The 27946-nt window shown below is 44.4% G+C and overlaps 1 protein-coding gene across 1 annotated transcript; it reads right to left on the bottom strand.

The window, feature by feature from the left end:
- Positions 1–672: 672 nt before the first annotated feature.
- On the bottom strand, positions 673–24469 carry LOC142774249 (uncharacterized). The gene is made up of 7 exons (XM_075874637.1): positions 24294–24469; positions 22252–22405; positions 17647–17768; positions 14154–14301; positions 9443–9619; positions 4903–5004; positions 673–849 (listed from the first exon to the last, which is right to left on the bottom strand). The coding sequence occupies exons 1-7, from the start codon at positions 24467–24469 to the stop codon at positions 673–675; spliced, it is 1056 nt and encodes a 351-aa protein (XP_075730752.1).
- Between the last annotated feature and the right edge of the window lie 3477 nt (positions 24470–27946).

The following is a 27946-nucleotide window of genomic DNA, read 5'->3' as shown; positions in this document are numbered from 1 at the left end:
GACCATGCCGTGCGTATCTTTTCCCGACGGGGCTCGGCGGGCGCACTGCCGGTATTGATTGCGACGACCGCGTAAATGGCAATGTAGCTCAACCCTGCTGTTCGCTGCAGTCACCGGTGATGATTGGGCATTTGGCAGAGTCAGTGAGACAAGAGAGTAGTGAAGAATAGAGTAACATATCCCGTACTAATCTTGGTAGAAAGTGGGTCACTTAATTTACGATTCAGTTGATTTCATAATACTGTAGCCAAATTTGAAAACCCGTTCAACCGTACCTCTAACGTAGTTTCAAGTTACGTCCTGGCCTTCACAATTAGATGTGGCGGGGTGCCGTTGCGATGGCGTATTTCATGAGCTCGTTGCCGAGGCCAAGGTGGATTACATATCATAGCTGATAGCACTCACGACATCTGGCATTTCTTTTTTTATTTCACGGCGGCTTCCATGGCCTTCGCGTAAGTTTTGTATAAATATTCGCATAAAAAGTAGCAAAATACTATTGAACATACAACAGACTCATAATACACGAAGTCCAAGATAGGTATACTAATTGATAATTATGGACGTCAAGGCGACAGCGCTTTCTATTCCCGGTCGTGACAAAGACGCCACTGCACAACGCTGCCTCCAATCGTCCTGCGACAAAGTTGGTTCCCTAAACGGTGCGCGGCTTCACGGAATCTTGAGCTTGGTCTTGACCGCGCGGATCCGATAGAACGGGTCTTTCCGGTCCTCGTGCTTTTCTTTCGAGCACTTTCCGTTCTTGCTGAAGTCACCCAGGTGAGCGTTCAACAGCAGCACCGACACGTCTTGCCTGAGCGAGGTCGAGCTCTTGCTCAGTTCTTCGCACTGCGCGCGCGTCGAGAAATGAGAGCCTCGAGTCAATTAGTGCGTTATGAGGCACACACAATTAAGACACAAGATGTGCTTGTACGTATTAGCTCATTTGCAGCGTTGCGCAGTTTACCCAATAAAAATCCACGCATATCCACGAAGTGAATGCTGATGATGGCGCGAAACAGAGCTACATCTGATCATGAATCGTTGCCTTCTACTTTGTTCTGGTTAACAGCTTTCTATTGTGCTCATGTTAAACATTGGTTTTAACATATTCTTTTATGTGTGGTTAAAGACCGGTTCATTGGTTCAAACATATCCTTTTAAGTGTGGTTAAAACCGGTGCATTTCGAATGTCGTGGCCTTTCATTTTGTTCTGCTTAACAGCAATTTGGTAGCACTTTTGTCGTTCACAGATATGTTTTTTTATACATCTGCTGTAGACGCTGCAGGGTGGTGGTTTATGGATGAAAAGACATTGTCATTAGGGTGTGATCGTTTATGATGCCCAACTTGATGTGTTTAAGCTTAGCGTCGCACAACCAACCCGGTTAAAATACACAACTATATTACGTTTCAAAAGGTATTGAACACGTTATACTGTACTTAGAGGGACACCAAAGAGCGACCAAATTTTAGCGCAGTGGTAAAGTACAATTTCTGAACCCTGAAAACACCCCTAATAGCTCGACATGACTCTAGGTAAGCGAGAAAACTCGCGAGATGAAAATACCGATGGAGACACCACCCTGAGATTACCGCACTAAATTCCGTGACGTCAAATTGTAAAAGCTTCCACTGGGTCCTACATAACTTGCAATCGATAAAAATGAAGTTCATTGTCAACTATGGGCTCCATAGGTATAGCATACGAAGTTTGAGAAAGTTTTCTCCGGCTAATGTCGCACAAATGTGATTTACACATATTAAAGATTTCAACATTAAGCGCGGATATTTTGGTGCCACTTTTAAAAATGAAACTTCAACCTTGATTTTATCCACTGATAATAATTTTATGATTGTGAAACATATGACATGAGAGTTTCCAGATAGCTCTTTGTCAATCAAAGTGAATGTTCCACTTAAGTTCCCCTTTAAGATATCGACTTGCTTTTGGTACAGAACTTACGGCGTTACGCAGGCCACCAGAATATATTCACCACTCGCACGCCCTTCAAGTTGTTTAGAGTGGTACGCAATGCATTTCTGAAAATTTCTTTGTCACACACGAAGAGGGCGAAAGAAAGGACAAGGAGATTCGCCAGTTCTCAGACCGGCTGGCTCAGACCCTGCGCGTGTGGGCTTGTGGGCTTCATAATTCTCACAACACGCCCCATAGCTTGTTGAAGCGTGCTGCAGGTAGTTACAGTCTATCACCGACCATTGTTACAGTCTATTACCGAGCCCCGCCGCGGTGGTCAAGTGGCTGAGGTACTCGGCTACTGACCCGAAGGTCGCGGGATCGAATCCCAGCTGTGGCGGCTGCATTTCCGATGGAGGCGGAAATGTTGTATGCCCGTGTGCTCAGATTTGGGTGCACGTTCAAGAACGCCAGGTGGCCGAAATTTCCGGAGCCCTCCACTACGGCGTCACTCATAATCATATGGCGTTTTTCGGACGTTAAACTCCACATATCAATCAATGAGTCTATTATCGACCAGTCCCAGTTCTTTTTTTTTTTTGAGGCAGCTCCACGAACGACAAGCCATCGGGTTGAAATAACGCCACCTAAGCGTGTGAAAGGGTAGGTGGAACTAGGACACACTTCCTCGTTGCTAGCATTGTCTTCTGACGTCGTCTGCGCCACCATCTTCGACGTTGTCGTCGCCCGATGCCAACACACTTTCCTTAGCAACAACTTTTTTCTTCACTTGCCGCACATTCACTACGGACATCGGCTCATTCACCATGGACATCGGCTCAACTAGGAGCGTACTGGCGCATGCCCAAAAAGGAATGGAAAAATATACGCCAACACTTAGCAGCGCCAACTGGGAGCTCGGCGCCCGTTGGTGACAGTTCTGAAGTTGCGGTTCACCTTCTCGTCACCACATATGGTGATGTGTGCCATGACGTGCAGCATATAGTGCTGCACCTCATGACACATGGGGTCAGTAGATGAGCACCATACTACCTGAATCACCACGGCGGCTTATAATGGGAAATGTCGCGGTAGAGAAGACTGTAATGCGTGCCACCATGTTCAACGGCGGTGACCGTGGTTCGTGATCGCCGTCACCGCTAAGCTCACCAAATCACTTATGCTGACGTGGTGTACCTAATTCTCATATGCAAAGATACGCACTCAGCCTGCATAGTCAAGGAACAAGTATTCCTTGAGATAGGCAACGTCTTTTATCGTCAATCTCCCTAGATATGCCACAGCAATGGTCATTTAGCGTCCCACACATTCCTTGAGATAGGCAATGCCTTCTATCGCCAATCTCCCTAGATATGCTGCTGTAGTGGTCATTTAGCGTCCGCACATATTTTAGTTTCCCGGAAATCATGGACCATGGGCTGAGACAGTAGATCACGTCATCTCGACTGACCAGCTTGACAGGTGTAAATGCATGCACTTAGAACCGGGAGGCGTTCACTGAACCTTCAATCTTTTAGCCGGCAGTTCATTCAATTTCACTTTGACTAATCGTGTGTAAACGCGAGCACTCTGAATGCAGTGGCTAATTCATGAAATCACGAGATCTCGGAAGGCAGCCGTAACGAGTCACGTGCTCTCTTAACTACACGTGATTTCACTAGCCAATCGTATACACTCACGCGTAAAGACGTCGCCATGCTTAAAGCGCACAGAAACGGGCTCGCCAAGCGTACAAGTGCATCAAAGAGTCCAATAGTCGGAAACGCGAGCTCAAAGCTGAGGCAGCACATTAACGAACAGCGATTCCACTTCTAAGGCCCATAAGGGCGATTGTATGTGAAGAACACCCGGGATAATAATGACTGAAAAATGGCTTTGATGAAAGATCACCCTCACGGAGTGGACGCGGCGTAGATTTCCCGTTTCAAAAGATCCGGTCCTTTATTACTAATGTCTTTGTCATTCTTCAACCGCGTTCCGTAAAAAAAAAGTCCGACTTGCGATCGACACGATTTAAGAATACGACAAAAAGAAGAAACGGCTCAGCTAAAGCAGCGTTACGACTGCGAACTTTATATAGACCTATTTTCCGATCTCCTTGCACGTCGCCCGTAGAAGTGAGCTATAATTATTGGGCAAGCAGCCGTTCACCGGTCGTCACCACTGTCCCACCGAGGCGGAAGGGCAATGACATCAACTATAGAAGAGCATAACCAGAAGACGCAACACGGACCATCTGTGCTATCTCATTGCCATCGGCATCAGGCGCAATGCATACATGAAATTAAGAGGGTCGCAGTACACATTCACACACTAACGAGTCTTCGTCTTACGCAATTATGTCAGAACAGCCTCCGGACTGCTGTAATTATGCCTGACCACCCACAAAATTGCATTGACGGGTCCGATTTCGCAGTTTATATTGGCGCTACACTGCGGCTTTTAGTGTTATTCTGGCATTTCGGAAACTCTATTAACGAGTGTCCATGTTTAAAGCGCACTTTGCGTGTCAAAACAACAACAACAACAACAACAACAACAACAACAACAACAAAACAATGGCGCCAATCTCGCTTTTCGTCCCACGTCCCGGCATTGTAGAAATTGTCGGTTCCTTCGACATATAGTGAACATTACCACCTGGGTGTAACGTCCCGAACCCAAGATATCATCACGAGGGACGCAGTGGTAGAGAGCCCCGGAAATTCTGACAACCCGCAGTTCTTTAACGTGCACCTATACATTTAAGTGCACAGGTGTCGAGCTTTTTGGCCTCCAGTGAATGTGCAGCCACCCCCGCCGCCTTTGATTCAAACCCGCGACTTTTGGGTCGTCGGTGGAGCACCATAAGCACTAAACGACCGCGGCGGTTACGACAAAAAAACACACAAGCACCGACAGAGTCACGTGAAGCAAAACAAAATCAGTCCACGCATCAATTGTTCGACCAGCAAAATACTCGCCTTTTTCTCGAGGCTGAAAGCGTCGTCTGCCATTAATATTGCAGTGGAGCTCCCGACATGCGTTATGTGAATCCAATCTAATGCGTTGCCGGCGCGGCATTCCTAAAAAAAAAAGAGAAATGGGCCATCAAGACCACTACAATGAACGCTATATCAAGAAACAGGGGGGGGGGGGGGTGGAGCCAGGTGGGTAAACAGTGTCCTCTCCCGGTTTTACTTTACAAATTCCTTCTTACGCAACCCTACTCATAGTTATGGTATGCTTGTTTTCTCTCTCTTTGTCGCTCTTTCTCTATATATATTTCTCTTATTTTGCCTTTCTTTCTCATTTTTCCCGTCTTGATGTCTTTTTCTATCTATCTCTCTCTTTCTCATTGAGTTCCTCGTGGCAATGCATCTCGAATTATTCCCTCTAAATACTTGCTGTGCTAGCTTTAATCTTCGTTTTTATTTTTGTCCTCTCGCTCCGTCACCCATAATAACGCAATAATAACATGCACATATGTTTAGGAGTTGCAGATGTTTATATAACTAGTTATTTGCAATTGCGCAACAATACCGACAGGACCATGAGTATTCGCAGCACCAGAAGCGTTAAGCTGATATGATGCGCTGCTGCTCGCGAGGATGGTAGCCCTAGAAACTACTACATAAATTGACTTCAGCGCGTTACAGCTAAATACAATCTACGTTACCCCGACGTGACGGCTGTATGAAAGGAGTATACATCTGCAATGTTTAAATATCTGGATATACAGCACTGCAACCACAATGGACGTTTCACGAACATAAGGGTCTATTTGAAAAGCAGTTTCGAGACCTGGCGTGCCTCTGTAGTAGAGTGCTTGATTGCCACGCATAATACTTGGGTTTGATTACTGTGGGGACCCTGACATTTATTCTTTGCATTTGTTGGGTCGACGCTGCTGATATCAGATTTTTTTAACGCTCACGCGGGAAAATGGCCCATGTGTATTCCCGTCGTTCATGGGTAGATAATCGAGTGTCAATCACCAGTGGCACATACTCGCATACCAATGGCAGATACAAACTCATGGGTATGTGTCACTGTCTGACGGGTATTGTCTGACGAGGTACGCGACGTGATAGTGGCATTATTCGTGTCTTGACCAGCGTGTCCAATTTGTAAAATCATCTTACCCTTCCATACTAATTTTGGTTAACGCCAAGTTAAGGTGGTGATCACAAGAGTGCCAAGGTGTAAGTGACTAGACAGACAGACAGACAGACAGACAGACAGACAGACAGACAGACAGACAGACAGACAGACAGACAGACAGACAGACAGACAGACAGACAGACAGACAGACAGACAGACAGATAGATAGATAGATAGATAGATAGATAGATAGATAGATAGATAGATAGATAGATAGATAGAAAGATTGATAGATAGATAGATAGATAGATAGATAGATAGATAGATAGATAGATAGATAGATAGATAGATAGATAGATAGATAGATAGATAGATAGATAGATAGATAGATAGATAGATAGATAGATAGATAGATAGATAGATAGATAGATAGATAGATAGATAGATAGATAGATAGATAGATAGATAGATAGATAGATAGATAGATAGATAGATAGATAGATAGATAGATAGACAGACAGACAGACAGACAGACAGACAGACAGACAGACAGACAGAGAGAGAGACAGACAGACAGACAGACAGACAGACAGACAGACAGACAGACAGACAGACAGACAGACAGACAGACAGATAGATAGATAGATAGATAGATAGATAGATAGATAGATAGATAGATAGATAGATAGATAGATAGATAGATAGATAGATAGATAGATAGATAGATAGATAGATAGATAGATAGATAGATAGATAGATAGATAGATAGATAGATAGATGCCAAAAGAGTTTGCAGTACTTAAAGAAACACTTTGCATTCAAAATTGAGCGATGACGCGTGGGCGAAGTACTAAGGTCTATACTGTCTACGTTGAAGTCGCCGACTTGCATAAACGATGGACAAACGGACAGAGTGAATGACGCATGGACGATGTGCTGAAATGGAGTGAATTGATGCGGTTGTTCTTCGTGCAGCGCTGCACAGATGGAGCACCTGCACTTTCAATGTGCACGGCGCTGATGGATCGCACACGGTTGTAAATTGTGCGGTAATAAGGTGCTTGGACCCTAAAAACGCAGAATGGCAGACAATGCACCGGACTGCAACTCCCGGAGACAAACAACGACGGGGGGGCGAGTTTTGGGACAGATAAGATGTCTGCTGACTGGACAGGGCACCTGGAGTCCAGCGTTAACGAGTTCCAGGCGTGCGACGGTCTAGATTGGAGAAATCGTGCGTGGATTAGCTGAGGCACGTGCCTGCGCTAAAACTTTTACATAAAATTTCAACTTTGGGATGACCTATGCACGCAATATTCTGGGACGCAGCAGGAACTGGGGGTGGACGGATGCCTTCGTATCTATAGATGTGGCAGCTGTGTTGGCAAACTATGAGCAACGTGGATTATGCCGGTGACATTTCGCTTCTTCAGGTGTCGGCATGCATTATTGGCGGCTTCTTCAGTTGCCGTAAAAGTGTCCGATTCTTTAAGAGTAAGCGCATCATCGGCGGTTTCATTTTTTTTTTTGGGGGGGGGGGGTGCATGACCTTTTGTGTATTCACCATCCAATGAGGTGTGTGACACACTTATCGAACTTCTTGTTTTTCTCAAAATTTTATTTTTGATCGCTTTTTGTTGCAAAGAAAGTGTTACTTTTGAATCAATCAATATAATTCGATAAAATTTCGCATGCCCTTTCCTATCGAACACCAACCTATCTAACAAACTCGGACAATTGGAAACCACGAGTGACTTTTCATATTAAAATTTTTCCACTGGAATACAAGCACCTGAAATCACACATTTTGGTTTTTTCGGCTATACTATGTTTTCCTGGTTTTTCGTCCCTACCATAGCAGAGTGCAGCGATAATAGTTAATTGCATAGGCTTGATTTACAGCTACATTGCTTTCAAGTCATTTCTGTTTTTTTTTTATGAAAAGATCTGTACTTATGCCTGCTTGTGTTACGAAAAGACATTTGGGCAATCTCAATAATATTATCTGGTGTTTCACGTCCGGAAACCACAATATGCTCATGAGAGGCGCAGTAGTGAGGGCTCCGCAAATTCTGACCACGAATTATTTAACACACACTGACATCACAGAGTACATGGGCCTATACCATTTTGCCTCCACAGAAATGCGACCGTCAAGGCCGGGTTCAAAACCGCGACCTTCGGCTCAGCAGCCGAGCATTTTGGCAACCTAAGCATTAATTTTGTAATTTCGTGTGTCGAGCAAAACTTCGCTAATCTCAGTGAATAAATTGCGATTATTTGCACTTTGTTTGCCTAACCTTTCTCAAGTTGTCTTTTTAAGTAGATTTTTCTTCAGGGCAATACTAAGCATTCATTCTAGGATGAGGACCGAAAAAAAATGGCAGCATATCCACGGAGTGAATGATGGAGAGTGGGGCGAAGCATTTGTCCGTCCATGCGTCCATCTGTGTGACCGTCCATGCGTCTGTTCGTGCGCCCGTCCCTGCGTTCGTTCATGCATCCGCCCCTGCGTCCGTTCATGCGTCCATCCATGCATCTGTCTGTGTGTCCATTCGTCTATCTATTCCACACTCCAAGTCCCACCATCTCGCATCTTTTTATCATGTATTCCCCATATACAAGCACCGCCATTCAGTGGACATTCCAAGGACTAAACGAGAGGTGGCACACGCACACTTTCTTACGGCTTGCGCTTCGGATCTACTTCCCACCTTCAACCACCTTGAGTTCATGGTATATACTAGTTCACTGTATTCATGGCACTGCGGCCCAATGCTCGCTAAACCTTTCTAAAACCAAGGAGGTTACGCCCAGCGAATATAACGTAGCAACCTTTTCCTGTAAGATAGTACTCAATGTACATGCCAGTGGCAGCTAATGTGAAATGAGAGACAGGAGGATTCAGCTTTTAATTTCTTACGGCTTGCGCTTCGTATCTGCTTCCCCCCTTTAACCACCTCGAATTCATTCATGGTATCATTGTATTCATGGCCCTGCGGCTCAACGTTCGCTAAACCTTTCTAAAACCAAGGAGGTTACACCCAGCGAGTATAATGTAGCAACCCTTCCTTGTCCGATAGTGCTCAATGTACATGCCAATGGCTGCTAATGGGGATCGCAGCGTGCGCGTTGACTAAAAGCCGAATGCTCCTGTTTCTCATTACCCATTAGCAGCCATTGGCATGTACATTGAGCACTATTTTTTATTGTTAAACAACGCGCAGAAGAAATCTCTCACCAGCCCCACCTTGGAGGTCAAATGTTATACATATTTCGGGTATGTGCCACTGGTGGTTACGTACTACGAGGGATGCCCAAGCCACGCCATAAGGAGCTTCGCCCCTAAAAGCGTTTCACAGAGGTGGCAACGTACCTTAGAAGACACGGTTAATAGTGTAGCAATGCATGACAACTTACCAATTGGCTGAGGTCGGTGAGGAACATTCTCGAGCAAGGTGCGTTAATGTTTTTGTACGGGTTCGCAGCGTCCAACTTCAATAATATATACGCCAGGGTTGCCAGCTCAAAGGAGAAACCTATTCTAATTCCTTCCTTGATTTTCCGGTCTTTTTTCATCATACCTACGACAGTTTGCTGCGCAAAAAAAAAAGAAATAAATAATGAACACAATATGAACGGACATGCTGACATGCGTTTGCAATGCGAGATGAGGGTGACGAAAATGAGATCAATTCTATATGTGTGAAGTTCGATAAAAGCAAGATAGACGCGGGGTGGACCACCGAATAAGCTGCCCTTTTCAGGCACGCATAACGCGACTATGGCCAGTCTTTCATCACTGACATCTCTGATACCAATTCACATATAATCACTGCAACAACGAGCAAACACGCTTCTTGCCTTTGACGAAACGCCGCCGCTAAACCTAGCACAAGGTTATATTCAATAATTTTATTTATTATTTGGAAGGGGGTGGGTATCTCCTTGATCTAAAGTGGGAGCTGGAGAGAAGGAAAATGGTCCTTTTGCGTAATGTATGCATGGCGAAAAAAATCTGCATGAGGGAGGTGGGCATGAGCCTAAACTGCCTCCCGCTAACTGCGCCCCTGGCATCGCATTCCACCCAATTCAGCGCACCGCTGAATATAACTGCCGCGAAAGTGGCACAGGATCCGTGGATGTCGTATCCATTTCGCGTAATGTCACGTGACCGACGGGCGTTTTCGGGATTCGCGAGAAATTGATAGAACGATGTGCCTGTAGTCACTTTTAACCCGAAGAATGGAAGCTCTTCTTTCCGAACTGCTGAGTTCCCGAGAGATATCCGTTTAGGGAAGCGGCGCTTACCTGTTTGCGTTCGAAATTTAAGTACTTTTAACACCGCAATAAAGTACAATTTCACACTCATGAAAGCCCCACTCTTACCACGACATGACGCTTGGTAAGCAGTAAAACGCGCGAAAAGAAAAAAAAATACGAGACGCCGCCAGCACCAATGGGATCATGGCCGTCGTCTAGGTTTGGTCCTCCCTTCTCCTCTCGCACCTTAAAGGAGAGGAGGATCTTTCTACTAATTAAATAAAGTTTGTTCATCACCATCACCATCTCCGACTAAAGGCAACCATGCATAGATGCGAAGCTGTGGGGGCTTGCGTTTACAGTGTCGGCGACGTTGACGCTGGCGCTCATCACAGCGTTGCGCAGGAGAGAAACATGGAGAGGCGCAAAGCACGCAGTGGTGGACTGGTGTATCCTACTGGAACATGTTAATCGCTGCTAATGGGCAATGAGAGAAGAAAACTACAATTAGACACACCCCACTGCCCCGTAAAAAACTGCCCCGATTCCGCAAGAATAAACAATTCTAACTCAAAGCTAGGTCATTCCACAAGGGGTGAAAATCCCTTCGTTTCGTGTGCCGCACAGGTGATGTATAGTACGCTCCTTTCATGCGCCAAGCAAGACATGAGACATACTGCGTGCGGTATCGATTACAGGCGCTTGGAACATGGCCATAGCGTCAATAATGGCTGCGACATCAGCGGGTGACCAACCGAAAGCGGACACACCCCAGAGCGCACTACCATCAACGCACGCCATCAGGTTCATCCATAATTTGTGAGTCTTTCAAGGGTTCCACTCTGCCGAGAAACTCTCCTCACACCAACTCAAGATAGTGAGACAGAAAGCAAAGAACAACTTAGTGTTGGACGAGATGATATTGTATTGCGGATGAGAAATTGCGAGAAAAAAAAAAAGCAGGACCGAAAAGGAAGAGAGCTCGGACAGGTGGGTTATAACTAAGGCAATTTTTAGAAAATGCCACATGTACGAAAAGCAGGGACACGTGGTTATGAGGGCAGATCCCGCGCCCCTCTGTTCTCTCTACCTTCTTGTTGGTGTTTTTTTTTTGCTTTCGTAAATTCCCTCCACAAAGAAAGTTGGGTGGATAAATGAGATGTTGACAGTGACAGCCGCAAGCGCGAGCCATGACAACATGAGAGAGCCTTTGCCCTTCAATGGCGTCGTCCAGTTATAATGATTATGATGATGATTAAGATGATGTGTACTTAGGGGCACTTAAGGCTAAAGGTAGTTAACAGTAATAGAGTTATGCGTGATCTACCCAAGCCCACCCGGTGCACAGTTACGACAGTGGCGGCGGTATCTGTCCGCCGCCGACGGCTTCCGTAACGGCTACTCCATCGACGTAATGGGAAGCAACCAGCAAAAACCTGTGTACATAGCCATGCTTCTCTTTGAGGCAAACGACATCATTCAAACCCTAACCCGAGAGTCAAAACATATCGCACGTTTGTTAAGCTTGCGCGCATGTACAATCTGGTATGCGTATGGCGTGTATTGTGGTAAATATGATATAGGACGTATAGCATCAGATTGTGGACAAGGTCCACAATTCGATGCTATATACGCGTCATGCATGTCGTGATTTGTTTCTTCCGATCCGTCATTTATGTTCGCCATAAAGTCCGGTCACGCAGTACTCTATTTGGTGTACATCAAGCCAGCGATACAGCCGTGAGCGCACAAACAGCGTGGCGCGTAAATCATGTTGTACAAGATTCGTCATACGGCCATGCCGACCAATACCGATTCCGGTGTCATCAAGCTACAGTGAAACAACCACGAGCGTACGATGAGCAAGACAAGTAGGTGATGACATACAGGACATGCCTCTAATTATTTTCATGCTGCCACCTGTCATATATATTCAACATACAGTCACGTCATGCAATACAAATAGAGGTAACATTTATTTACATGAAGGTAGAGAGGTTGGCCTGTGCTACTGTTTAGCTTTGGCATACACTGGGGAAAGGTGACTGCGGAGTGAAAGAGTGATGAATGACAATACCAAGGTATAAGAGATTAAAACGTGGTCTTGTTAGGCTGGGGTAACTCTACAGACGTGCATCCAGCCCACTGGCCCCGCCACCGTGGTCTAGTGGCTAAAGTACTCGGCTGCTAACCCGCAGGTCGCGGGATCAAATCCCGGCTGTGGCGGCTGCATTTCCGATGGAGGCGGAAATGTTGTAGGCCCGTGTACTCAGATTTTGGTGCACGTTAAGGAACTCCAGGTGGTCGAAATTTCCGGAGCCGTCCACTACGGCGTCTCTCATAATCAAATAGTAGTTTTGGGACGTTAAACCGCACAAATATATCAATCAAATGCAGCCCACTGCAATACAAGTTTTGCTATATATAAACCAAGCGAAACGGCCGTGAGCACATTACCCAGTCAACTACGAGAAGGGGGCCGCTAAGCGGCCCCATACACTCATTTCTTAGCGTAGGAGGGGGGATGCTATGAAACTTCAGCCGCGGCCTCCACTCTGAAAAGGAACCCTCCACATGCCTATTCATAAAAAGCTCATGCTAGGGCAAAGCGTTGTTTTAACATATGCGGCAAAGTGTGGTAAAGAAGCAAAATGGCAACCACGCTGTATAAAACAAAAACTGTGGAATAAGTGTGCTGTTTGAAGCTTGCAAACCTGCTACAAAAAGCTTGGCCTCAATTCGTAATCGCAAAGTAGACTAAAATTTTTGCTTTACGTATTTGTAGTGGGTGCCCCGCTTCTGCACAGAATTTTGATTATGTCTTAGTGTGTGATTCCTTACTTCATAAAAAATTACAATCTGTGGTGTAGAGGATGCCTTGTAACTGTTCTTTTATTTGGTGTTCTCTTATACAACGAGCTGTTTTAGTACATATGCCTGTCTTTCAGCTTTCATCATCAATGTGCTGCGTGTTTTTTTTTTTTTAATGCCGGGAATTGTTTCACGTGCGGGGTATATCAAAGCAAGCGCTTTCAATCCATCGATCGCAAATCACCATCGCCGGCGTAAACAGAAATAATATAAAACATGATCACTTGATGGCATCATCGCGTACCGTTACTGGCGTCACAGACTGCTAAAATTTGTGACTTCCCATGATGACATCCCGGCATGTGACATCACGAGATGATGGCATCAAATTACACCATCACTTTCGAAAAGCTGGGTGAACCAGGCATGTAGGCAATGCAAAATTGCGTTAGGTGCAGAAAAGTTTCGGATGGGTCGAATCCTTACATTGACCAAGAAGAACCAGCCCATTGCGGTCGCAGTCGAGTTGCTTCCGCCCATATAGTTTCCTGAAACTAACTAGAAGGAACTAAGATCATTCGGCCACCAGGGAAATGAAGGGCAGTGCACAAATTTGACTACTTTTGGGGCTTTAAAAGCTTCGAACGCACTCGAGGATTTGCTTATTTCAGTGCCTTTTTTTGTTTCGAATAAAATAACAAACCATTGTGAACTTCATGACTCAATTTTAATTAGTTAAGGTGGTGGTGGTGGAGCTTAACTACTAAAGCTTTGCTGATTGTCGTCTCGTCACTAAGCAGCTCCAAGCCACGCGAGGGCGAATGGAGCTGTAAGTACGAATATTAGACATATTTGCGCACTACCGATGAATCACATGCTCACTAAAGCGCCGCGCGTTGCAGCTCCCGTCGACACTAGCACCAGAGTATCCTTACTGTATTTACAGGAAACTCTATGCCTTAGCCGACAAACTAAAAATTTTGTGAACTTTTGTTTGTTCGTTGTCTTTCTCCCCCTGGGTCGCTTAGCAGAGTTTTGAATGATGCATGCAACTCACTATATCCGGGACGCGATCGGCATTCTTTGCAGAATCTTCGAGGAATACTGATTTGTCCCATACAGACGGCGGGACGCTGAGGCACTCGCTTTCACTCTGGATCCATCCCACCGAGCTGTAGGCGATGACCGTATCCGCCACGCTTTGTCTGCGGTTGAGAGACAAAGGAGGCACATCTTATCAAAGGTTCCTGCGCAGAAAAAGCTTGGTCTAGCATGGGTACGAAGATCTAGCATAGGTATGTGAAGCCAGTAACGTTATAATGACGAGAAATCAGGTTTAAGCACTCACTTAAGGTTGCAGTCTTATATTCATAATATCTGGCGTTTAACGTCCCAAATCCAGGACATGATTATGAGAGACGCCGCGGTGAAGGGCTCCGGAAATTTCGGCCACCTGGGGATCTGTATGTGCACCTTAATCTATACGTATACGGGCCTCAAAAATTTTTACCTCCGTCTAAAATGAAGCCGCCGTAGCCGGGATTTGATCCTCCTGCCTTCGGATTAGCATTCGAGCGCCGTAATCACCAGACCACAGCGGTGGGGCTAAAGATACAGTCTTCGACATGCAACTCAACTTCACTGAGAAGCTACAACAAACTTACGATGATTGCAAGCACGCTCTGCAACACTTTGTTTTCGTTCCAAATTAAAGAGAATATTAAAAAATCGACCACTACAATATTTGTTACATGCTGTAATGCGTGCACTAAATTAGATGCTATTTTACCTTAGTGTATCGCTTATTCTATAGTTTGTGTAGTGATAAACGACGCGCCATATCCTCCCCTTCAGACACGAGTTTTGATACACTGACTGCAAATGGCTATATATATATATATATATATATATATATATATATATATATATATATATATATATATATATGTATATATATATATATATATATATATATATATATATATTTCGTTCAACAGAATTTTAAGGCACTCGTAATCACATTGCAAGCAAGAAAATTTAGACGTACCATGTTTTCCCCGAACTTTACTAAATTTGGATTTGCGTACTCTTAAATATCTAGTTATTCTGCAGCAAGCCATGATCCATAATTACACAACAATGAAATGTTCGCTTCAAAATGAACAGGCCGATCGCTTTTGTCTGAAAGCACTTTGGGCAAAGAAAACATAATAGTTATGAAGCAGGTCTTGGAACGAGGCATGTTAACTGACCTGTCTAACACAGTAGTGCCTTATTAAATGTGATTGGCACAGTCATATGTTGCACAATGGGACTAAGACAAGACTCCTTGACTAGGCAGAACGTCCACTTGATCCTATACGCGCAAGCTGTCTTGCCCTTTATCTCTCACAAGTCCGAAGCATAGAGTCTACAAAAATTATGTAGACAGAACTCTGGCGAGGTAATTTTTCAACGGAAATTGGAACGATGAATAGTACACGGATTTGCTTAAGTCTTCGTGCTTGCGGGCTTCAATTGGACGCGTGGAATTGTTTATTGCTGCATTTTAGGGGCGAAGCTCCTTATGGCGTGGCTTGGGCGTCCCTCGTATGTAACCACCAGTGGCACATACCCGAAATAGGTATAACACTTGACCTCCAAGGTGGTGCCAGTGAGAGATTTCTTCTGTGCGTTGCTTAACAATAAAAAATAGTGCTCAATGTACATGCCAATGGCTGCTAATGGGGAATGAGAGACATGAGCATTCGGCTTTTAGTCAACGCGCACGCTGCGATCCCCATTAGCAGCCATTGGCATGTACATTGAGCACTATCGGACAAGAAAGGGATGCTACATTATACTCGCTAGGTGTAACCTCCTTAGCTTTAGAAAGGTTTAGCGAGCGTTGAGCCGCAGTGCCATGAATACAATGAACTTGTATATACCATGAATGAACTAAAGGTGGTTAAAAATGAGAAGTAGATACTAAGCGCAAGCCGTAAGAAAGCAAAAGCCGAATTCTCCTGTCTCTCATTTCTCATTAGCAGCCATTGGCATGTAAATTGAGCCCTATCTTACAGGGAAAGGTTGCTACGTTATACTCGCTGGGCGTAACCTCCTTGGTTTTCGAAAGGTTTAGCGAGCGTTTGGTCGCAGTGCCATGAATACAGTGAACTAGAATATACCATGAACTCGAGGTGGTTAAAGGTGGTAAGTGGACCCAAAGCGCAGGCCGTAAGAAAGTGTGCGTGTGCCACCTCTCGTTTAGTCCTTGGAATGTCCGCTGGATGGCGGTGCTTCTATATGGGGAATATATGATAAAAAGATGCGAGATGGTGGGACTTGGAGTGTTGAATATATGAACGAACGGACACACAAACAGATGCATGGATGGACGCATGAACGGACGCAGGGGCGGATGCATGAAAGAACGCAGGGACGGGCGCACAAACAGACGCATGGACGGTCACACAGACGGACGCATGGACGGACGAATGCTTCGCCCCACTCTCCATCATTCACTCCGTGGATATGCTGCCATTTTTTTTTGTTTTGTTCCAAATCAAAGAACGTACCGTTGTAAACTTTGTGACCCGATTTGAAATGGCAAGCCTCAAAGGTTAAGGTTGTCAAGTGCAACTGCTGAACCATTGCGTATTGTCGTTTTGTGACAAAGATGCTTGAAGCTACGTGATGATCAACAGAGCCTAAAGCACGAAATTAGGACAAATCAGAATACTAGCCTACATTTCCAAGATCGCTGAAGCGCAGTGCGTCAGCAGCTACCAAAGATACTAGTGCCAGATTATTTACAGTGTATTTATAGAGAACTCCATGTTCAGAGGAAATGGCAAAAACAAGCTTTGTCCACGTACGTCGACACTGCACCTGAAGTGACTAATATACGTCTACTGCGGCGAAAGCTGAAAAAGTGCACGGCGCGGGCGACCGAGCGATTCCGTTGGTAATTACCCACTGGCTGGGGTGGTGGCGCCCTCTATGGGGCAGCGTGGGTGTGAGCTTAGCACTTCAAGCAAGTTTTTCGTTATTTTAGTCAGAATGGTATTATTATTTCAAGGTTGTTTCTTTGCTTTATAATTGAGGTCTTGTTTTCAGTGGTTTCGAGCTGTGTTAGCTTTAGTGTAGACCTGCATTGACCACTTCATGACCACGCAATATCAACTATGGATGCTCGACGTGTTTGGCCTAAATGTGCTACGTACTTAGCTACGTACTATACGCATTGCGAAGTGAGAAACTTTGCGCTAAATATTAGGACAGAAGAATACACAACCTATGAGAGCTAGCTATCAACCGTGTTCATATGAAGAAGCACGAACAATTATGCATAAAGTCTTTACCATCATCATGTCTTGTGGTAAAGATCTATCGCGATATTAAGAGAATCTCTTTTTTTGTGCTACGCTTTTCAGTCAATTTCCTACAATGACCAGCGCAAATCAATCTCCTCCCGCACAAACGTTATCACTCACGGCGAACTTGGAAATCATAGTGAACATAACACAACAAAAGAAAGTGCCTAGCGTCAAAGCCTTTTTTGAACTCACTCAACAGCCTCGGTAAACATTTCTTGAAGGTTCGACCAGGCGTCCTTTTCGTGATAATTATATATGCCCATAGCTATCAGCGTCCGCCTGTTGCCGTCGCTGCCTTGCAGGGTCTTCATTTGCTGAAAACGTGCATTGAAAATATTCAAGAAAACATTTGAGTCAGTTTGTTAAAAACACAAAAAGGCGTTAAACCGTTAAACTAGTGCTACAACGCACGTGTGCTGACCTCCACTTTTTTTTGCTAGATAAAGGTCTACCATGCAAAATGACACTTGACAGTAGATTGCGTTAAGAATAGTATAGGAGTTGTTTTATAAGTTATTGTAGTGTAATTGTCAAGAAAGAAAAGTGGAGGAAACGATAACTTGCCGATGGCAAGAACTGAACCAGCGACCCTCGAATAACACGCCCGAAGCTCTACCAGCTGAGCTACCACGGCAGCTAGCAGCTATCCTCCCGTCCACTTAATGGGGCATTATATGACGCTCCCACGTATTAAACGTGGGAGCGTCAGTCAGCGCCACCAGTAGGCATGGTGGCGAGTGTGGAACCCTCATTATCTGCCTGTTTGGCATCACGTAGCACTTGAACTTATTACGAGCTGACAGCTGAGCAATAAAGCCTCGTATACTACCTGAACGTTCCAAGTCTGCCAGAACGAGACCCTCTATATGAATGATAATATAGAGAGAGGTATACATTTAAGGGCTCGTTATTTTTGTCCGACGCAATATAATGAGATACTCAATAATATGACATACAGCAAAATAATGGAACCCTTAAATATACACTTCTTCACTACTATACAAAGTAGACTTCTGTAAGCCTACAAATATGTTAGTCAACGGTCAGGTCCGCGCTACAAAGGAGTTGCTTTTGTGTCATTCGATGCCAAATCAACCAGCGTTTTTCTAACCATGCCTAATATGGCTACAAATACTTTCGCATTTTTTTTATAATTCTAAACTAGCTCTGCTCGTTGATTTTAGTCGTGAAAATGTTTCCACCTATTGGTGAGGTTTTGTCATTTGACGCCCACTGAGCTAGAGGGCATGACACAATATATATATATATTTTAAAAAAGACGTTTAGTAAATGCACTCAAAATGGTACTTGCGGAGGCCTAATGAAGTTATGCAACTAAATATAATGACTTAAGTATATTAATTCTTCGAAGGCATTTCACACGGCAAAATTGAATAAAGTTGCGAAATCTGCTATTTCTCTCGAAGCATGGCAAATACCAAGGACCTAAACGAAATATATTTAGGTGGCTTGTTTGACATGCTACAAAAGAAATATAATTTGGGCTCTGAAGGTATAGGAGATTGTCTGAAAAAAAAATTTGACTGATTCCTCTTTTTTAGAAATCGGTATAACACGAAAGTGAAGTGGCCTCAAAGAGGTAGTTGAGCGTTTTTTGTGCATTGTTCCGTCACAAGGGCGATAGAATAAATGCTATACAGCAATAAGCTGCGAAGTCACGCGAAGAACGGCAAGCAGCTCAATACTTTCAGCACGCACCTCAAACAGAAAGCACGAACATATTTAGAATACACCGGACGAGCGTGGACTAACAACTGTCACAGGTCCACACTCAAAGCGCGCATTTCACAGAGAAAGAAAGACGCACGAAATGAACGCCCAGGTATGCGCAGGACACGCGCGAGCAACTGTCACAATTCTTACATCTCCGCACGTGAGCAGCGTGCTCCTTCCGCAAACGCAGCCGCGGCAGCGAGTGAAGTGACCTTCGTTCTCTCTCGACTCACGAGTCTGATACGTGAGCGTGGGAGAAATCATGCTCAGCTGAGGCGGTTCTCTCCCAAATGCGAGAAGCAACGACCTTTAGAGCAGGTCTAACGCGCGCCTCTGGCGCCATCTGGCCTTTGAGGACGAAAACGCGCTGAAGTGTCGAAGCTCTGAGGACCGCCAGATGGTGTGTGGTGTATATATATGGCTTGCTGTTAGCACTTTTGACAACCTACGTTTTGTGGCTTAGTGGTCAGCACCCCGCGCAGCGCATCAAACGAGGTCGCTGGTTCAATGATCACGACAAAAGTTTTGCTTCTCTTTTTTTTACTCGCAATTTGCCAATTCACAACATCTTATTCGCGACAGTAATACGTCAGCAGAGCCGCGGTGGACACTGGCATCAAACAATTTTACGTTTAAAAAAACTGCAAACCGCAATTAAACTTCGTATAGCCGGATGTCCTCGAGGAAATAAAGAGAAAAAATCAGCCGAATGCAGCTGTTTAGAAACACGAAAACATCGCCGGCTACTGTAGTAAATAAATGTTAGTTACTGAATCCCACCTAAATAAAACGCTGACAGCAATAATAATCGTGTTTATAGACAACTTATCCTCGAAGGTGGCATTCACGTAGTTGCCCTGGCATAATTCTGGCAACACCACCAGTGATGCAGTTTAACTTTACTTTTGCTAAATATGTGTTTAACTGGTTTAACATAAATATAACCTGTGCTACATTGAGAGAAGGTCCACAGGTTGGTAGCGACACAATAATACGACAAGCCTAATAATCGATACATCCGGTGCCAGCATTGAAGTGGCGTATCTATCTTTCATATGCCGAGAGAAAAAATATATAAAAATGCAGACAAAAAATTTGATGCAGAGAGTAAACCCATAATGCAAAACACAGATGAAGACAAATAAACAAAGCAGCAGCAAAGAAATAGGGTAAAAAGTAGGGAAATAAATAGAGACAGGCGCATAAGTAGAGAGAGGCGCATAAAAGTAACACAGAAAGAAAGAGAACAGAAAGCGAAAACAATGGCAGATCCAACGTACCTTGAAAATTATAGTTATGCGAAGCATGTGCATGAAAGTCGCCTGTTGTAATTTTTGTTGAGTGAAACATAACGAAGTGACGCTAAAGCGGACCCTTGTTAAACAGCCGCACATGTTTAATATAATCAGTTGTTTACAGAAACATGGGTATTAGCTGCACTAGAAACGGTAAGCTGATGTGAACGTGCTCGTGCTCACGGGTAAGCAAGCCCTGGACACTCCTAAATAAATCTTATTCATTGGATGACGCCTAACTACAACTGACATCGACCCGCCGTGACGTCTGCATTACAGGAGTACATATGTAATGTTTATAAAATTGGGTGGCCAGCACAGCAACCACAATCGATGTTTCAGAAACATTAGGGTCTACTTTAAATGTCGTTCTGAGACCTGGCCTGGCTCTATGGTAGAATGCTTGATTGCCACGCAGAATGTTGGGTTCGATTCGTGCTGGGACACTGGCATTTATTGTTCGCATTTGCCGGGTTAACGCTGCTGATGTCAGCTTTTTCTTAACGCACACAAGTTAAAATTACAAATGTCTGTTCTAGACATTCCTCCGCAGATATGAGCTGTCAATCACCTGTTTCACATACCTGCATAGCTGTTGGAATAGCACCACTTGTGATTACGTGCCCCACAGCTGGTGGAAAGGGTTTGTCGACGTATACACGACGAGATTGTGACATTAATTACGGCATGGCCAGCGGGTCATATTCGTCCAGCCGGTTTACCTTCCTCCGTTAACTCTGGTTTACCCAAGTTAGGCGATCATGAGAGCATCTAGACAAAAAGGGCTGGTTGAATCTATCTATCTATCTATCTATCTATCTATCTATCTATCTATCTATCTATCTATCTATCTATCTATCTATCTATCTATCTATCTATCTATCTATCTGTCTGTCTGTCTGTCTATCTATCTATCTATCTATCTATCTATCTATCTATCTATCTATCTATCTATCAATCTATCTATCCATCTATCTATCGATCGATCGATCGACAGACAGACAGACAGACAGACAGACAGACAGACAGACAGACAGATGTACGCAAAGAAAAGCTTCGCATAAAAAAAAGAAAAACATGAAAGGCCTCCCAGCTCCACTTTTGCAGGCTTGGCACCGCAAGTAGAAAGCTGTCGTGATCTATCACGCGGCCTTTTATTGAATCCGTAAGTTAAATGTTTAGGTAATGTATCGAGCCGTGTCGTGGTAATATCGTAATGCAATACTTGCAAACACTGCTGCAGAGACTCACGACCCTTGCATTTCTAGAAGCGCTTAGTTCTCAAAACAGACCGATGGTTTCACTCCTACAACACAGACAACGGCTGGTTCCACGAATCTTAACTTCAAGCTCGATGAAAGTAAAACTAGCGTCTCCGAGGCACAAACGTGCCGCATTCATGCTTACGCATTATCCGCTGGAGGTGACAAGATATGGTCAGTGCATGCCTTCCTTTTTAAAGGTGTGACATTTTTTGACACAAAAGTGCTTTATGCCGGGAGCCGCCAAGAATTTAGTGACGTACTTCCGTCACAGAAATGACGTTAAAAATAGGCACCAATAAAATCAAAGGAAGAAAGTTTTTTTTTTATAAACTTTCAATTGATAGCGCTTGTGTTATGTTGTATTTTGTGTTTCGAGTGCACTATAGAAAATCCCTCGACTCTCCTTTCTATTTTTCTTTTTCGTCCGTGATCCATGCCGAGCACCAAAAAGTGGCACCAGCGCTCTCTCTCGTAAACTAGCGAGATCAGTGCAACGCACTTACTTTGAGCAGGTCTTTAGCTTTTCCGAAGACTCCCTTGACCTTCGCAGACGTCTCGAGCACGTTGAGGACACCGTAGTGCTTCACGTTTCTCGAAGTGAGGTTCTTCAGCCACTTGCTGTCCAGCGTTGCGTCTAGGTCCTGGACGGTGACGTACCTGAGAACGAATACACGGGGTAGAAGTTGCGCATCTGTGACGAGGACATCTGCAAAGCTGTACTTTCACGCATCTGCAGATAACAGCTGCAGTAAATGATGAAGTTTGCCTGACCACTTTTTGTTTCTGCTGGTGAAAAAAGAAAAAAAAACCTAGAGCAATATTCTGTAACACCTTAGCATATCCATGTACAGCCTTTTCGGAATGAAAAAAAAAACACCGTCGAAGCAACGAAAGTAGTCTTGCCGAGGGCATATGTATGGTGTGCCTTGTATTACCCATAACAAACATTATATTTCACATGTATGATGTTGTTATAATCTTATGTTGTTATAATCTGTTTTCCTAAGACTCATTGTTATTTCATCTTCTTAGTTAAAACCTTGTTCGCATAGTTTAAGTTTCATTTAATGTAGGAGGAATAATAAACCTTATTATGAGAATCCAACAGGTTCAGCCTCCCATGAGGGGACGATAAGGGCTTGCCTCGACGCCACCTCACGAGTGTTCTGGGTCGACTAGGTTATTTTATGTTGGCGTAAACGCAATGAAAGCTGTCTTCACTTTTTATTAAGCAATCAAAATATAATAATAATAATAATCTGGTTATGGTACTACCACTAATAGTATTATTATTATTATTATTATTATTATTATTATTATTATTATTATTATTATTATTATTATTATTATTATTATTATTATTATTATTATTATTATTAATATTATTATTATTATTATTATTATTATTATTATTATTATTATTATTATTATTATTATGCAAATATGAGTGTTGCACCAAGTACATAGAATGGTATAGGCGTTCTGTCGGGTGATATTGGTGTCCTGAAACACTTTTCTAGGCAATGATCAATTGCCCCCAGATTGTGTTCAATGCTTCTTGAAATGAGCATCGCAGACGTTTTTTTTAATCCTTCAATCAAGATTGGATTTAAAGGAATATGTCCACGCTTCGAGCGCTTCTGCTTTTTTTTTTCTCCCTCTCCTCCCGACGAAGGAGCTAGAAGCTGCATGGGCGAAGATCACGCACGCGCAATGAAGCAGCGTCACACGCGCGTCACGACTTCGAGCGCGCGTCATCAAAGCGCGGTTGCTCTTCCCCCATCGTTACTGCAGTGTGTTAGTGTCACTACAGAGCAGTATTAATAGAATACCTAAAACACACGGGCGCCGCTATTTTGGGGTGTGAAGTCGATGTTTCCATGTTTTTCGTATATTGCGACATGAATGATTAAGATCATGAAAATGTCGAGTGCACCAATCCAATCGTTTTCATGCCTATGCGCACGCCCCAACACTGTTAGCTTAGTTATTAACGATGCAATACACGAAAGTTAACACTCCAATACAGCGGCGCTAAAACCCATCTGTAATATACACGATGAGATTAAACGGGAAGCACAAGACCGGCTTGATTGGCGGATCATGGGAGAGGGCTTTGCTCTGCAGTGGGCTTTGTCAGGCTGCTGCTGCTGCTGCAGATGATGATGACGATGGTGATGATGATGAATTCTATAGAACACGTTCCCGACACGTGCTGGCACTGCATTGTAGAAAGCGCACCTAATCCGAATAATTCAAATCATGTTATTTGTTGAAGGATTTGCGACTAAAACGTATGGCATCCGTATGAACGTAGAGCACTTGTGACAATAGGAACTTCCTATTCAACATGTCAACATTTTGCCGCATATTATAAGGTTTGCCTGAGTGGTTAACAGCATCCGATTTCCCCCTTGAGAACTTTTTGTTCTCTCTCTCTCTCACCAGGCACTGCAGGTAATTCACAACCCTATGAGGTTTTGTGGTGATTTAGTTCTGAAAGTGACGAACCCTAAAGTTTTCGAGATGAGTGTAAATCACCAACCTGACATCGAATCCGATGCCACCCGAAGTTTTCTTGAAAGTCGAAAGGGCATTTTGGAATACATTCCAGCTTCGAGTGCCCTCGATGGCATAGATATTCCCTTTCGAAACTACCACACTAGTGTAGTAGATGTAGTTGCAGAGACCATCGGGTGGCACCATTTCTTCGATGACCATGTCAGGGCCGACAGTACAGATGAACTCGTTCACTGCAAACATGAATGACGTGGGAGCAGTTAGGGGGTGGCACTAAATGGCACAACCGCGAAAAAAAAACTCAAGTAATTGCCGCGATATTTCTTGAACGCCACTGCCCTCTCCTGTGGAATGAAGAAAGTTGAAGGACAACGCGTCAGGCAAATACTGCGATCGCTGTATCTCCGCTCCTACTATAGCTTTCTGTGAAATTATGTGTATTATGTGTGTTATGTATTTCTGAGTGGCGAAATAGAGACATGCTTGTGTTGAGGCCTGCCTGCTCTAGCGCACCTGTCCTGTGTTTCTTGCTCTTTGTCGTCTTCTCGTGTATGCTGTATCAACAAAGATGAACGCATTGTTTTCTTTATTTCCACTGAAGTCTTCCTATCAGGCGCACAAGAGACTGCACGTGCACATTTGCGCATTCGTGAAAACTGGTACTTTCATCCAGTGGATAGAGGTTAACTGTCGTCTCTGGGCTATGGCCATCGTCAATTAGAGGATTCGGCGGCACGTCGTATTTCCTCGAGGCCAACCTACTCGAATGCACAGACATCACAGGCGTTTTCGGCGACTACACTGGTTGAAGTCTTTATTATTATTATTATTATTATTATTATTATTATTATTATTATTATTATTATTATTATTATTATTATTATTATTATTATCTGCATACACATATAAAAAGGGACAGAAACTAAAGAGAGGTTCTGAGGGTGTGGGTCCGATTGCCTCCCCCATTTTTTTTATTTTGCTAGCGTGTCTTGTTAATTGACTGTTAATCTTCAAAGTCAAGAAGAGCTGAATCTGTGTGATTAAATAAGATAAAAGAGTGCGGAGCCGAAAACGAACACAAATAAAATGAACAGCTAGAGGTGCGCTTCACCTCTGAAATGTACAGAGAACAACGAACGTCCATGTTGAACATTGATGCATTGCCTTGTTGCTTTCACTCGACGAAGTGAATGTCCGCGCATTCTAGCTCCTGCCAGCACTATAAGCTTTGGGGATGGCTTTGAGCTTGACGCCGTAGAACAAGGACACAAGGGCTACTTCATTTCTGCCACTTTGAGGTTGGGCGGGGAGGAACAAGAAGTGATTCTCTTGTGGAACACATCTTGCGGTCTGTGCTGTTTTTTCTGCGTTCCACAGTGCAACAGCGGGGTCTCCAGCCCCCTACATCGTGGTCATGAATGTACAATACCCGGAGATCCCGCCCAGTACCAGTTCATCCACGGGCATTGCTTCAAGAAAGCTTAGTAATCCATCTAGTGAGAGCGAGGACACCGAGCTGTACTCTGCATCAGACTACGAGGAAGACGACTTCGAACCTGTACTCTACCGCAAGGCCAAACGAAGAATCATGAACGCATCATCGGCATCAAGTACAGCCACTGTGAGTACAGCGCCTCAGCGATGGCCTCACTCCATTCTGTTTGTGCCGCAGACTACTGCTGCCAATCTACACTTCCTCAACAGGCAAGCACTGTCCTTGTACCTTGAAAACATTGTGCCTCACGAGATTAAGGACATCAGGATTAACACGAGGAAGAATATTTTGGCAATCGACGTGAGGAACCCAAGTGCACTGAACACGCTACAGCATGTGTCAGAGCTGGGAAACATCAAAGTCCGATCCATCATACCAGCGAATGGTGACACCGTGACAGGAGTTATCTATGACATAGACACTGATCGCCAATGAAGATCTTTCTGTACTGATAAAACCAGTGAGTGAAAACAACGTTATTGTGCATTCTGGTCGCCTAGGCAACTCTCGTTGTGTGCGACTAACACTTGTCTTCCCTCTTACGTGAAGGTGGGCCATTTCCGTCACCAGGTTCGCCCATTTATTCCGAAGCCTATGCAGTGTTTCAAGTGCCAGAAGATTGGCCACGTGAAGGGCGTTTGCAGAAATTCCGCAGTGTGCCCCCGATGCGCTGAACACCACTCAGAAGACGACTGTAATGCAACTACGTTGAAATGCCCCAACTGCCAAGGAGCTCACAGTGCTTCCTCCAAGGACTGTCTTCAGATTAAGAAAGAGATTTATATTCTGAGGCAAATGGTGCGAGACAACTCGACTCACAGAGAAGCTGCGCAAAAAGTAAGGCGAAGGCGCCGTCATTGTCGAAGGTCCTCACGAAGGACAGTGCAAAATCTGACGAGAAAGTCAGAAGCTCAAGTGAAATCGACAGGCGCGGCTCCTAGCACGGCAAACATCTCCGCTGAAAGAGAAGATGCTGGAAGATCTCTCTCTCCAAAAGAATGGTCACCCCTTCAGCCTAGACGATCTTTTGAGCCTCAACAGAAGCCGCCTACACGACCTGTCGAGCCTCAACAGAAGCCGTCTCAAGAACAAGCACAAATTGTTGCATCGGCCGGGAAGCCAGATCATCGCGTGATGGTGATGCTAAGATCATTAGTGGACACCATTCGCATGTTTTTAAGCGACATGAATACACCGTCAGCCAAAAGTGCCCTTCAAGTACTGGACGCGCTTAGTCCAGTGCTAGCAGCCCTAGAGTAGACCATGGCTAACCCACCACTGTCTTTCCGGGATGAGGTTCGTAAAGCAGCAATACTGCAGTGGAATGCCAGGGGACTGAGATCGCGCATTCGTGACTTTCGTCGATTTGTGTACGTCAATATGTTTCCCGTAATCGTCATTTGTGAGCCGAACTTATCCAGTGCAATATGATTGTCGGGATACGAACCTTTTATGTCGTCTACTGTTACTGAAAGCAGCAAGGTTCTGGTGTACATTCGCCGAGACCTCACTTACATCCTTCAACCTGTACCACCTCATGACGGAAACCAATACGTATGTTTAAGAGTGAAAAAGAGGAGGCTCAACATCACTGTGGTTGGCGCATACCTATCCTATCACCATCAAGCCGTTTCGACCAAAAAAGATTACGAGACATCATAACGTTAACTCCTGACCCGTGTGTTATCATTGGGGATTTTAACGCCCATCATACATTATGGAAAAGTCAGAATACCAACATGAATGGCACAAGCTTGGTGTCTTTTGCCTCCGACAACCAACTTTGGTTACTGAATGATGGCAGTCCCACATTTTTACGTGGCTCCACATACAGTAGCTGTCTCGACTTCGCTTTTGTTTCGCAAAGCCTAGTGAAACATACTGAATGGTTCACGGATATAGAAACGCACGGGAGTGATCACATTCCAACATACGTCAAGATCAGAGGATTTTCGCCTCCTAAAGTGCGCGACATCGTTAAAAGAGTGGACTGGAAAAAATGTCAGTCCCGTATGGAAGACCAATGCCAAGAACACATATCCGATTTACAAAAGGTCATCAAGAGCACTGTAAAAGAGACTGTGTGTACGATCCCATGCCCTGTAAGAATCATGGACATTGACATAGAGCTGGAGCGGCTTCGAGCCTTGTGACGACGAGCTGAAAGAAGGTACCGGCGCACG

The sequence above is a fragment of the Rhipicephalus microplus genome, chromosome 10 (genome assembly GCF_043290135.1).
Source record: "Rhipicephalus microplus isolate Deutch F79 chromosome 10, USDA_Rmic, whole genome shotgun sequence".
NCBI classification, from domain to species: domain Eukaryota; kingdom Metazoa; phylum Arthropoda; class Arachnida; order Ixodida; family Ixodidae; genus Rhipicephalus; species Rhipicephalus microplus.
This window is presented reverse-complemented; position numbering and strand designations above follow the sequence as displayed.

What these genes read in the sequence shown, in the direction of transcription:
- LOC142774249 (XM_075874637.1), bottom strand. Translation starts at nt 24,469, where the DNA reads ATGGTCATCGAAGAAATGGTGCCACCCGATGGTCTCTGCAACTACATC. An exon ending in GGCATCGGATTCGATGTCAG is followed by an intron (nt 22,406 to 24,293) that starts GTTGGTGATTTA and finishes ATTCGTTCTCAG; the next exon opens with GTACGTCACCGTCCAGGACC. An exon ending in ATGTTTACCGAGGCTGTTGA is followed by an intron (nt 14,302 to 17,646) that starts GTGAGTTCAAAA and finishes TCTCAACCGCAG; the next exon opens with ACAAAGCGTGGCGGATACGG.